This window comes from Oncorhynchus tshawytscha, linkage group LG10 (genome assembly GCF_018296145.1).
Source record: "Oncorhynchus tshawytscha isolate Ot180627B linkage group LG10, Otsh_v2.0, whole genome shotgun sequence".
In the NCBI taxonomy this organism is placed as follows: Eukaryota; Metazoa; Chordata; class Actinopteri; order Salmoniformes; family Salmonidae; genus Oncorhynchus; species Oncorhynchus tshawytscha.
The window spans coordinates 12,843,183-12,857,436 of NC_056438.1; the positions used below are offsets into that span (position 1 = coordinate 12,843,183).

Consider the following 14,254-nt stretch of genomic DNA (forward strand, 5'->3'; position numbering starts at 1 on the left):
TACAGGAGGATGGGCGGGGTTAGACCCTACAGGAGGATGGGCGGGGTTAGACCCTACAGGAGGATGGGTGGGGTTACACCCTACAGTACCATGCAGGGTGGGGTTAGACCCTACAGGACAATGGGTGGGGTTAGACCCTACAGGAGGATGGGCGGGGTTAGACCCTACAGGAAGATGAGCGGGGTTACACCCTACAGGAGGATGGGTGGGGTTACACCCTACAGGAGGATGGGTGGGGTTACACCCTACAGTACCATGCAGGCTGGGGTTAGACCCTACAGGAGGTTGGGCGGGGTTAAACCCTATAGGAGGATGGGTGGGGTTACACCCTACAGAACCATGCTGGGTGGGGTTACACCCTACAGAACCATGCTGGGTGGGGTTACATCCTACAGAACCATGCTGGGTGAGGTTACACCCTACAGGAGGATGGGTGGGGTTACACCCTACAGAACCATGCTGGGTGGGGTTACATCCTGCAGGAGGATGGGTGGGGTTACATCCTACAGAACCATGCTGGGTGGGGTTACACCCCACAGGATGATGGGTGGGGTTAGACCCTACAGAACCATGCTGGGTGGGGTTACACCCTACAGGAGGATGGGTGGGGTTAGACCCTACAGAACCATGCTGGGTGGGGTTACATCCTACAGGAGGATGGGTGGGGTTACATCCTACAGAACCATGCTGGGTGGGGTTACATCCTACAGAACCATGCTGGGCGGGGTTAGACCCTACAGGAGGATGGGCGGGGTTACACCCTACAGGAGGATGGGTGGGGTTAGACCCTACAGGAGGATGGGCGGGGTTACACCCTACAGGAGGATGGGCGGGGTTAGACCCTACAGGAGGATGAGCGGGGTTACACCCTACAGGAGGATGGGTGGGGTTACACCCTACAGGAGGATGGGTGGGGTTACACCCTACAGGAGGATGGGTGGGGTTACACCCTACAGGAGGATGGGTAAGGTAACCTATACTGAACCATACTGGGTGTCTGTGGCTCAAAGTTCAGAATCAATGCTGAACTAACAGAGGAAAACATATTTCTCTCTCTGTTGCTCTTTTTTTCTCCCTTTTTCAGCCGCTGGCTGCTCCACATGATCCCCTCATACACACATACAAACACACACGCACAGTTGTCCCGTGGGTATGCTGTAACAGTGCCAGGCAGACCTACTGATGTTCTATAGAGGGTGTACTCCTCCGAGTCCTCCTTTCTCCTCCCTCCATCCCTGCCTTCATCAATTTCCCTCTCTCCCTCTCTCTCTATCCCTCTCTATCTCTTTCCCTTTCCATCTCTCGATCTCTCTACCGATTTTTCCTTGAGCGGATGGTCGGGGGACTCAGAACATAGTTATAAATAATTTGTACACTGCAAATTGACCGCAAGAATCCCAAACAGATACAGTATTTGGCAAAAACAGAATAATTTCAAACCTTGATCAGATATGCATCTTTATTTATGCGTGGGAATACTTGGGAATACATGTCCTAAATTAAAATAACTTTGAGCTCATTTCCTGGTCATTTTACAGTATTTTATCAAAAAAATTAAACAAACTTGTGGGGCCACCCTGCTCTACTTACTTTCTCCTTCCCTCTGTCGATCCTCTCCTCTCTCTCCTCTGTCTATCCTGTCCTCTGTCTCTCTTCTCCTCTCTCTCTTCTCCTCTGCCTATCCTCTCCTCTGTCTCTCTTCTCCTCTGTCTCTCTTCTCCTCTGTCTCTCTTCTCCTCTGTCTCTCTTCTCCTCTGTCTCGCTTCTACTCTGTCTCTCTTCTCCTCTGTCTATCCTCTCCTCTGTCTCTCCTCTCCTCTGTCTCTCTTCTCCTCTGTCTCTCTTCTCCTCTGTATATCCTCTCCTCTGTCTCTCTTCTCCTCTGTCTCTCTTCTCCTCTTTCTCTCTTATCCTCTGTCTCTCTTCTCTTCTGTCTCTCTTCTCCTCTGTCTCTCCTCTCCTCTGTCTATCCTCTCCTCTGTCTCTCTTCTCCTCTGTCTCTCCTCTCCTCTGTCTATCCTCTCCACTGTCTCTCCTCTCCCCTGTCTCCCTTCTCCTCTGTCTATCCTCTCCTCTGTCTCTCTTCTCCTCTGTCTCTCTTCTCCTCTTTCTCTCTTCTCCTCTGTCTCTCTTCTCCACTGTCTCTCCTCTCCTCTGTCTCTCTTCTCCTCTGTCTATCCTCTCCTCTGTCTCTCCTCTCCTCTGTCTATCCTCTCCTCTCTCTCCTCTGTCTATCCTGTCCTCTGTCTCTCTTCTCCTCTCTCTCTTCTCCTCTGCCTATCCTCTCCTCTGTCTCTCTTCTCCCCTGTCTCTCCTCTCCTCTTTCTCTCTTCTCCTCTGTCTCTCTTCTCCTCTTTCTCTCTTCTCCTCTGTCTCTCTTCTCCACTGTCTCTCCTCTCCCCTGTCTCCCTTCTCCTCTGTCTATCCTCTCCTCTGTCTCTCTTCTCTTCTGTCTCTCTTCTCCTCTGTCTCTCCTCTCCTCTGTCTATCCTCTCCTCTGTCTCTCTTCTCCTCTGTCTCTCTTCTCCTCTGTCTCTCTTCTCCACTGTCTCTCCTCTCCCCTGTCTCCCTTCTCCTCTGTCTATCCTCTCCTGTGTCTCTCTTCTCCTCTGTCTCTCCTCTCCTCTGTCTCTCTTCTCCTCTGTCTCTCTTCTCCTCTGTCTCTCTTCTCCTCTGTCTCTCTTCTCCTCTGTCTATCCTCTCCTCTGTCTCTCTTCTCCTCTGTCTCTCTTCTCATCTGTCTCTCCTCTCCTCTGTCTATCCTCTCCTCTGTCTCTCTTCTCCTCTGTCTCTCTTTTCCTCTGTCTCTCTTCTCCTCTGTCTCTCTTCTCCTCTGTCTCTCTTCTCCTCTGTCTCTCTTCACCTCTGTCTCTCTTCTCCACTGTCTCTCCTCTCCCCTGTCTCTCTTCTCCTCTGTCTCTCTTCTCCTCTGTCTCTCTTCACCTCTGTCTCTCTTCTCCTCTGTCTCTCTTCTCCTCTGTCTATCCTCTCCTCTTTCTCTCTTCTCCTCTGTCTCTCTTCTCCTCTGTCTTTCTTCTCCTCTGTCTCTCTTCTCCTCTGTCTCTCTTCACCTCTGTCTCTCTTCTCCTCTGTCTCTCTTCTCCTCTGTCTTTCTTCTCCTCTGTCTATCCTCTCCTCTTTCTCTCTTCTCCTCTGTCTCTCTTTTCCTCTGTCTCTCCTCTCCTCTGTCTCTCCTCTCCTCTGTGTCTCCTCTCCTCTTTCTCTCTTCTCCTCTGTCTCTCTTCTCCTCTGTCTCTCTTCTCCTCTGTCTATCCTCTCCTCTTTCTCTCTTATCCTCTGTCTCTCTTCTCCTCTGTCTCTCCTCCCCTCTGCCTCTCCTCTCCTCTGTCTCGCCTCACCTCTCCTCTCCTCCCCTCAGTCTCGCCTCCCCCCTCAGTCTCACCTCTCCTCCCCTCTGCCTCGCCTCTCCTCTGTCTCTCCTCCCCTCAGTCTCGCCTCTCCTCTGTCTCGCCTCACCTCTCCTCTCCTCCCCATACCTTCTTCTCCTCTTCCTCCCTCCCTCTTCCTCTCTCTCCCTGTCCCCTATTCCCCTCCACTCCCCTTTCCTAAAGCAACTGTTTAAATCTAAACCGTCCATTACCCGTCCATTACCAAATCCTAACCTATTGCCCACATAGTGCACTACCTATAGGGCTTTAGTCAAAAGTAGGGCATTATATAAGGAATAGGGTGCCATTTGGGACGTATCAAGTCTTATTTCAAGCCTTACCTACCAGGGGTTGGCCACCCATAAAAACACACCATGACCCCCTTCTTAACCTGTAACCTCTGACCCCATAGAGCTGACTAGAATGTCTACTGCTTCATTTTCACCCTACGTCTGCTTAAAAAGAACAGGCACAGGCGCACGCTCGCACACGCACGTACACACACGCACGCTCGCACATGCACATACGCACACACACACACACACTCGCACACGCACGCACGCACGCACACACACACACACACACGCACGCACGCACGCACGCACACACACACACCACACGTGTCTCCATTGACCCTTTAAAGCCAGCATTTTAAGGTCCTTCTCTCAAGGTCAACTGCTTGACTGACTGCACATAGGAAAAGAAAGGAGTATATATGTGTAAAACATGATAAGTAATTATGGTAGGGTCGTGGTTACGCCCGTAGGTATATAGGATAAGCTTACTTGACATCTTTAATCTGCACATGGTTCTATTCTTGTCAAATCAATATAATAACTGACTGTCTGCACTTAGGGGAAGAGTCTATACGTGTGTAACATGGCAATTAGCTATAGATACAGCTATGGGTGCAGCTTAGCACACATCTATCATCCACACATCTATCATCCACACATCTAACATCTATCATCCACACATCTATCATCCACACATCTAACATCTATCATCCACACATCTATCATCCACACATCTATCATCCACACATCTAACATCTATCATCCACACATCTATCATCCACACATCTATCATCCACACATCTATCATCCACACATCTAACATCTATCATCCACACATCTATCATCCACACATCTAGCATCTATCATCCACACATCTATCATCCACACATATATCATCCACACATCTAACATCTATCATCCACACATCTATCATCCACACATCTATCATCCACACATCTATCATCCACACATATATCATCCACACATCTATCATCCACACATCTAACATCTATCATCCACACATCTATCATCCACACATCTAACATCTATCATCCACACATCTATCATCCACACATCTAACATCTATCATCCACACATCTATCATCCACACATCTATCATCCACACATCTAACATCTATCATCCACACATCTATCATCCACACATCTATCATCCACACATCTAACATCTATCATCCACACATCTATCATCCACACATCTATCATCCACACATCCATCATCCACACATCTATCATCCACACATCTATCATCCACACATCTATCATCCACACATCTAACATCTATCATCCACACATCTATCATCCACACATCTATCATCCACACATCTAACATCTATCATCCACACATCTATCATCCACACATCTAACATCTATCATCCACACATCTAACATCTATCATCCACACATCTATCATCCACACATCTATCATCCACACATCTATCATCCACACAAGCATCTTAATTTGTTTTTACATCGTCTTAAATATACCAGTAACCTTGAACACAAATTGTTAAAAAAAAATATATATATATATACTGTGTTTATTGTGAAATATTTGTAGTGAAAAAAAAGAAATATATATATTTATAATATATATATATTAATACTGGTTGTGTATTATAATAGTATTATATAGTAGTTTACTTTAACAGTTTAATACCTATAAGAGGAGGGTATATATTCCAATATAGTAGCAACTATATTATATAGCTAATCATGTTGTATTATCATGTTGTTATTATATAAGTTTAATGACCTGACAAGAGAACGAGTAGAATCAGGATTATTTTGAAGACAATGTGTGTTCAGTGGCGTGTTTAACATCATGACCACTGGTTTCCCTCAGCCCCTTTGTGTTGGAGCAGATATGTGTGTCACTCTCTTTATCGTTCATCTGAACACACACACACACACACACACACACACACACACACACACACACACACACACACACACACACACACACACACACACACACACACACATGCAGACACACACACGCAGACACACACACACACACGCAGGCACACACACGCAGACACACACGCACACTCTCTCTCTCTCTCACACACACACACACACAGAAACTGGCCTCTCACACGATCCCAGCAAGTGGAATGTCCCCTTTAAGTGCAGAGAGGCGAATGGAGAAACGTCGTCTCCTCCTCTCGTCGACGTAGTACTGCTTATCAACCTATCAGCAAGCTAACCCCGCCCCCACAGCCAGGAAGCAAGCAGCTCTGGCGACTAAGTGCGGATCCGAGACTAGATTGATACTAGACTCGGTATCATTACGACGAATACGGCAATAGAAACAATGAACTTGCATGATACTTGAAGGGAATATACAATTAGCTTTATCTTGGCTGCAGTACCCCTTTCATTTGATACCTGTCGTGTTCTGTACTCAACACCAATTTACCAGACAAAGAAGACTGTGGGGAGACATTCACCCCCCCGCCTCCTCAAAGGTTGTCTTTAAACCTTTCTGTTCTTTTTTTTGAAGAACCTTGTTGGTTTGATATTTTTGGCAGTAGTGGACTGATATACCGAACAGCAAAGTGGATTTAACGGGACCGTCGCCGCTGTCCACCTTATCTCCAAGATGCTAATGGTGTCTCCGCGGTTACCAGTCGACACACCTCGCATGGAGCCCGTAGTAAGTTACCCACCGTTTCATTCTATCCTTCTAATGAGCACGAGCGCTAATTTGAACTGGCTGCGGTGAGAGGCTCGAGAGCTTCTGTCTGTGTAGCCTAATGTGCAGTCATTCAGGCAGGCAGTCAGTCAGTGTGAGTGAGTGATAGTGGTTAATGTTAATTAATTGATGGGAGAGGCTAATTTACTACACATGATGCCCAGATTCCTTTCTTGTAGCGAGACTATAGTTTCCCGTTTTATTTGTCACATGCACAAGTACATTGAAATGCTCAATTTGCGAGCTGTACAGTGCAGTATGCAGTGTGTGTGTGTGTGTGAATGCGTGTGTCCATATGTTGCTGTTTAATTAAATAGGTGTTTAGGCTATTCAGTGATGGCATTTATAATAGCCAAAGTTAAAGAGACTGCTTGCCTCTCTCGCTGTCTGTGTGTTTTGTGACACACTGTGAGCGCACTGACATAGAAATGAAATCACTAGCCTACATTTGGTTAGCCCGGATTGATCTCCCAGTGACCACAGAGATTAAACGGCTATTGGTGAGGCTTCAGAGGCTGTATGAAAAGCCTGAACATTAGCCTACAGTAAAGATGAACCCTTATCCTAGGTATGTGTCTCTCTTACGCGCACGAAACACCAGACGCTCTGTAGCCTATAATTCCGTGGAAATTCCGTGACTAGACTATAGCCTAATATTATCGGATGTTGTGGTTTCTCGGGTTTGCGTTAAAATTGCAGCAAAATAACAATTCCAGAACTAGAGCGTGTGGGGAGAGCGAGGACCGCGGGCGACTCGCTACTTGTACCGATTTAATTCAATACACTACTTACTAGAAATAATAGCATAATAGCATATACATTACGTTACTATAACAACTCTACACGGACGGGTCTGCTGTGTCTGACTGCTCTTGCTGCTTGGTTCCAGCACCTCTGAAAAGGCTTCTTCCTCTTTTGAAGGAAACAACCTTTTGTGTTCTCATGCTTGGCTGAACGCACTGAGCAGCGAGCGATCGCATCCACAGTCTAGGCTAAACTCCCGTGTCCCTGTCTCTCTCTCCCCCCCGTAACAGTCAAGCCCCTGCCTCTCTCTCCCGAGCACCAGCATGTGGTCTCCTTGTAGGAATTAAATCCCATTTATATGGCTTCTGAATCGGCCTGGCAGTCAGCGTGCTACGGGTCTGTAACAAAAGAGCAGCTCAGAGCGTTGCTTTGGTGTAGGAGAGGCTATTTTAATATTACGCTACAGGGCTACTATAGCCTATTAATGATAATGCTAATGTGTGTGTCTCTCTCTCTCGTGCTCTCTCTCGCTCTCTGTGTCACGTGGTTTTTGAAACAATAATGTGGATTGGAGGGTGGAAAACGATTTTCTGCGCCAGATCAGATTGATGGTTGCTTGATGGCTTCGTATGATAACACATTGACACAGATAAATGGTGTGTGTATGAGAGAGAGGGGGAGACATATATCCTAGGAAATAGAGGAGATACATAGTTTATGGTTTTAGACAAGCGGCTAGCTACCAATGTGTCCCGAATGGTACCCTATTCCCTAAGGGCCCTGGTCAAAGGTAGTGCCCTAAATAGGGTGCGATTTGGGACACGAGTGTGACTGGCTGAGCGGGGGATTAAAGGCGGCTGCTAGAATACACAATGAGATTAAACACACGCCCTGTCATCCATCAGCTTTGTGTGTGTGTGTGTGTGTCCGTGTGTGTCCGTGTGTCCAGGGAGAGCGACGACACAGCACCTAGGCCTAACCCAAGAGCTATTCTTGACCTGGAGTTCAACTGGCTCAATTCACCAGTGGCTTCAGATACTGATGTCTATCACAACGTCTGATTTTGATTCAAGGTTGTGCCCCACTCATTTCTCCTTCTTCCTGAAGTGTGCACTCGTTCACTACCCCCGCACAAATGTAAAAGCATTGGACTGGTGTCGGCCTGGGATAAAGAGACATTGTACCGGTCCTTTCCTTTTAAATCCATGAATTGAACACTTGAGGGAGAAAGGAGATATGATTGAGACACCGTCTTTGTGCTGTAGTAAGGGTTATTTCTCTTGATTAGTTATCAAAACATGCTGACGTTCCATTTTTGTGCCATTGGACGGATCAATGATGGTTTCTGCTCAATTAAACTAAATGGTGAAATGAAAGCAAGCAGTTATAATGGTGATTTAAGAGACTATGCCACCACAGCTCTCTCTCTCCTCTCTCTCTCCTTTTTCTCTCTCTCTCCTCTCTCTCCTCTCTCTCCCCTCTCTCTCTTCTCTCTCTCTCCTCTCTCTCCTTTTTCTCTCTCTCTCTCTCTCTCTCTCTCCTCTCTCTCTCTCTCTCTCTCTCTCTCTCTCCTCTCCTCTCTCTCTCTCTCTCTCTCTCCTCTCTCTCTCTCTCTCTCTCTTTCTCTCTCTCTCTCTCTCTCCTTTCTCTCTCTCTTCTCTCTCTCTTTTCTCTCTCTCTCTTTCTCTCTCCTCTCTCCATCATTTCTCCTCATTTCTCCTCTTTCTCTCTCCTTTCTTTCTCATCTCTCCTCTTTCTCTCTCTCTCTCTCTCTCTCTCTCTCTCCTTTTTCTCTCTCTCCTCTTTCTCGCTCTCTCCTCTCTCCTCTTTCTCTCTCTCTCTCTCTCTCCTCTCTCTCCTTTTTCTCTCTCCTCTTTCTCTCTCTCTCTCTCTCTCTCTCTCTCCTCTCTCTCTCTCCTCTCTCCTCTCTCTCTCTCCTCTCTCCTCTCTCTCTCCTCTTTCTCTCTCCTCTTTCTCTCTCCTCTCTCTGGCGCTCTTGCTACTTGGCTTCACACAGAATTTGGTTAAATACACTTCAGAGTGAGAGCTACTATTTCCATAGATAGTCTAGGCTAGTTATTTTCCCTTGTTACTTGATTGCTCAGTCTTTCCCTTGTGACCATGTCCCCCACCTCTCTCTCAATTTCAATTCAAGGGGCTTGATTGGCATGGGAAACATACAGTACCAGTCAAAAGTTTGGACACACCTACTCATTCAAGGGTTTTTCTTTATTTTGACTATTTTCTACATTGTAAAATAATAGTGAAGACATCGACATTATGAAATAACACTCTTGGCATTCTCTCAACCAGCCTCATGAGGTAGTCACCTGGAATGCATTTCAGTTAACAGGCTGGTAAAAGTTAATTTGTGGAATTTCTTTCCATCTTAATGCGTTTGAGCCAATCAGTTGTGTTGTGACAAGGAAGGGATGTTTTACAGAAAATAGCCCTATTTGGTAAAAGACCAAGTCCATATTATGGCAAGAACAGCTTAAATAAGCAAAGAGAAACGACAGTCCATCATTACTTTAAGAGATGAAGGTGAGTCAATCCGGGAAATTGCAGGAACTTTGAAAGTTACTTCAAGTGGCGTCGCAAAAACCATCAAGCACTTTGATGAAACTGGCTCTTATGAGGACCACCACAGGACAGGATGATCAGAGTTACTTCTGCTGCAGAAGGTAAGTTCATTAGAGTTACAGTGGCTTGCGAAACTATTCACCCCCTTTGACATTTTTCCTATTTTGTTGTCTTACAACCTGGAATTAAAATAGATTTTTGGGAGGTTTGTATAATTGGATTTACACAAGATACCTATCACTTTGAAGATGCAAAATATTTTGTTATTGTGGAACAAAAAAAAACGAAACTTGAGCGTGCATAACTATTCATCCCCCCCAAAGTCAACACTTTGTAGAGCCACCTTTTGCAGCAATTACAGCTGCAAGTCTCTTGGGGTATGTCTCTATAAGCTTGGCACATCTTGGCACATCTAGCCACTGGGATTTTTTCCCATTCTTCAAGGCAAAATTGCTCCAGCTCCTTGAAGTTGGATGGGTTCCTGCTGGTGTACAGCAATCTTTAAGTCATACCACAGATTCTCAATTGAATTGAAGTCTGGCTTTGACTAGGCTATTTAAATGTTCCCCCTTAAACCACTCAAGTGTTGCTTTAGCAGTATGCTTAGGGTCATTGTCCTGCTGGAAGGTGAGCCTCCGTCCCAGTCTCAAATCTCTGGAAGACTGAAATGTCCCTGTATTTAGCGTCATCCATCATTCCTTCAATTCTGACCAGTTTCCCAGTCCCTGCCGATGAAAAACATCCCCACAGCATGATGTTGCCACCACCATGCTTCACTGTGGGGATGGTGTTCTCTGGGTGATGAGGTGTTGGGTTTGCGCCAGACATAGCATTTTCCTTGATGGCCAAAAGCTCAATTTTAATCTCATCTGACCAGAGTACCTTCTTCCATACATGTGGGGAGTCTCCCACATGCCTTTTGGCGAACACCAAACGTGTTGGCTTATTTTTTCTTTAAGCAATTTTTTTTTTCTGGCCACTCTTCCATAAAGCCCAGCTCTGTGGAGTGTACGGCTTAAAGTGGACAGATACTCCAATCACCGCTGTGGAGCTTTGCAGCTCCTTCAGGGTTATCTTTAGTCTCTGTGTTGCCTCTCTGATCAATGCCCTCCTTGCCTGGTCCGTAAGTTTTGGAGGGCGACCCACTCTTGGCAGGTTTGTTGTGGTGCCATATTCTTTCCATTTTTTAATTATGGATTTAATGATGCTCCGTGGGATGTTCAAAGTTTCTGACATTTTTTATAACCCAACCCTGATCTGTACTTCTCCACAACTTTGTCCCTGACCTGTTTGGAGAGCTCGTTGGTCTTCATGGTGCAGCTTTCTTGGTGGTGCCTCTTGCTTTGTGGTGTTGCAGACTTTGGGGCGTTTCAGAACAGGTGTATATATACTGAGATCATGTGACAGATTATGTGACACTTAGATTGCACACAGGTGGACTTTATTGAACTAATTACAGTGCCTTGCGAAAGTATTCGGCCCCCTTGAACTTTGCGACCTTTTGCCACATTTCAGGCTTCAAACATAAAGATATAAAACTGTATTTTTTTTGTGAAGAATCAACAACAAGTGGGACACAATCATGAAGTGGAACGACATTTATTGGATATTTCAAACTTTTTTAACAAATCAAAAACTGAAAAATTCGAGCTCAGTGAGGTTGGATGGAGAGCATTTGTGAACAGCAATTTTCAGTTCTTTCCACAGATTCTCGATTGGATTCAGGTCTGGACTTTGACTTGGCCATTCTAACACCTGGATATGTTTATTTTTGAACCATTCCATTGTAGATTTTGCTTTATGTTTTGGATCATTGTCTTGTTGGAAGACAAATCTCCGTCCCAGTCTCAGGTCTTTTGCAGACTCCATCAGGTTTTCTTCCAGAATGGTCCTGTATTTGGCTCCATCCATCTTCCCATCAATTTTAACCATCTTCCCTGTCCCTGCTGAAGAAAAGCAGGCCCAAACCATGATGCTGCCACCACCATGTTTGACAGTGGGGATGGTGTGTTCACGGTGATGAGCTGTGTTGCTTTTACGCCAAACATAACGTTTTGCATTGTTGCCAAAAAGTTCAATTTTGGTTTCCATCTGACCAGAGCACCTTCTTCCACATGTTTGGTGTGTCTCCCAGGTGGCTTGTGGCAAACTTTAAACAACACTTTTTATGGATATCTTTAAGAAATGGCTTTCTTCTTGCCACTCTTCCATAAAGGCCAGATTTGTGCAATATACGACTGATTGTTGTCCTATGGACAGAGTCTCCCACCTCAGCTGTAGATCTCTGCAGTTCATCCAGAGTGATCATGGGCCTCTTGGCTGCATCTCTGATCAGTCTTCTCCTTGTATGAGCTGAAAGTTTAGAGGGACGGCCAGGTCTTGGTAGACTTGCAGTGGTCTGATACTCCTTCCATTTCAATATTATCGCTTGCACAGTGCTCCTTGGGATGTTTAAAGCTTGGGAAATCTTTTTGTATCCAAATCCGGCTTTAAACTTCTTCACAACAGTATCTCGGACCTGCCTAGTGTGTTCCTTGTTCTTCATGATGCTCTCTGCGCTTTCAACGGACCTCTGAGACTATCATAGTGCAGGTGCATTTATACGGAGACTTGATTACACACAGGTGGATTGTATTTATCATCATTAGTCATTTAGGTCAACATTGGATCATTCAGAGATCCTCACTGAACTTCTGGAGAGAGTTTGCTGCACTGAATGTAAAGGGGCTGAATAATTTTGCACGCCCAATTATTCAGTTTTTGATTTGTTAAAAAAGTTTGAAATATCCAATAAATGTCGTTCCACTTCATGATTGTGTCCCACTTGTTGTTGATTCTTCACAAAAATACAGTTTTATATCTTTATGTTTGAAGCCTGAAATGTGGCAAACGGTCGCAAAGTTCAAGGGGGGCGAATACTTTCGCAAGGCACTGTATGTGACTTCTGAAGGTAATTAGTCGCACCAGATCTCATTTAAAACAGTGATAAACCCACATAACCATATTATGTTTCATTATCAGAATACTGCCTATGAAGTTGGTTACCTTTATACAACCATTATACTGTTATTAGCCTACCGACTCGTTTATTTTATACCAAATATAGCAATGGGGTGATACATGGGGCGGCAGGGTAGCCTAGTGGTTAGAGCGTTGGACTAGTAACCGAAAGGTTGCAAGTTCGAATCCCCAAGGTACAAATCTGACAAGGTACACATCTGTCGTTCTGCTCCTGAACAGGCAGTTAACCCACAGTTCCTAGGCCGTCATTGAAAATAAGAATTTGTTCTTAACTGACTTGCCTGGTTAAATAAAGGTAAAAAAAAATAAAACATACACACCACTTTTCTGTTTGACATTTTTTTGCATTTTTTGAAACAAGTAATTTTTTTCATTTCACTTCACCAATTTGGACTATTTTGTGTATGTTTATTACATGAAATCCAAGTAAAAATCAATTTAAATTACAGATTGTAATGCAACAAAATAGGAAAAATACCAAGGGGGGTGAATACTTTTGCAAGGCACTGTACTATCCCAAATAAATGCTTCACAGAGTTTAAGTAACAGACACATCTCAACATCAACTGTTCAGAGGAGGCTGCATGAATCAGGCCTTCATGGTCGATTTGCTGCAAAGAAACCACTACTAAGGGACACCAATAAGAAGAAGAGACTTGTTTGGGCCAAGAAACACGAGCAATGAACATTAGACCTGTGGAAATCTGTCCTTTGGTCAAATGGGAGATTTTGCTTCCAACCGCCGTGTCTTTGTGAGACACAAAGTAGGTGAACTGATGATCTCTGCATGTGTGGTTCCCACCATGAAGCATGGAGGAGGTGGTGTGATGGTGTGGGGGTGCTTTGCTGGTGACACTGTCTGTGATTTATTTAGAATTCAAGGCACATAAACAGCATGGTTACCACAGTATTCTGCAGTGATATGCCATCCTATCTGGTTTGCGCTTAGTGGGACTATTATTTATTTTTCAACAGGACAATGACCAAAAACACACCTCCAGGCTGTGTAAGGACTAGTTGGCCAAGAAGGAGAGCGATGGAGTGCTGCATCAAATGACTTGGCCTCCACAATCACCCGACTTCAACCCAATTGAGATGGTTTGGGATGAGTTTTACTGCAGAGTGAAGGAAAAGCAGCCAACAAGTGCTCAGCATATGTGGGAACTCCTTCAAGACTTTTGGAAAGGCATTCCAGGTGAAGCTGGTTGAGAGAATGCCAAGAGTCTGCAAAGCAGTCATCAAGGCAAATGGTGACTACTTTGAGGAATCTAAAATCTATTTAGATTTGTTTAACACTTTTTTGGTTACTACATGATGATTGGGGCGGCAGGGTAGCCTAGTGATTAGAGCGTTGGACTAGTAACCCGAAAGGTTGCAAGTTTGAATCCCCAAGCTGACAAGGTACAAATCTGTCGTTCTGCCCCTGAACAAGGCAGTTAAGTGTTCCCAGTGTTCCTAGGCCGTCATTGAAAAAAGGAAATTTGTTCTTAACTGACTTGCCTAGT

The 14,254-nt window shown here is 45.0% G+C and overlaps 1 protein-coding gene across 1 annotated transcript in view; it reads left to right on the plus strand.

Moving 5' to 3' along the window:
- The first annotated feature begins 5,847 nt into the window (after positions 1–5,847).
- Positions 5,848–14,254, plus strand: part of LOC112240429 (trithorax group protein osa) — a 164,434-nt gene continuing 156,027 nt past the window's right edge. The window contains exon 1 of the mRNA XM_042328140.1: positions 5,848–6,362. Within this exon, the coding sequence (XP_042184074.1) occupies positions 6,309–6,362 (54 nt within the window). The 5' untranslated portion in view covers positions 5,848–6,308. The remainder of the gene's footprint in view (positions 6,363–14,254) is intronic.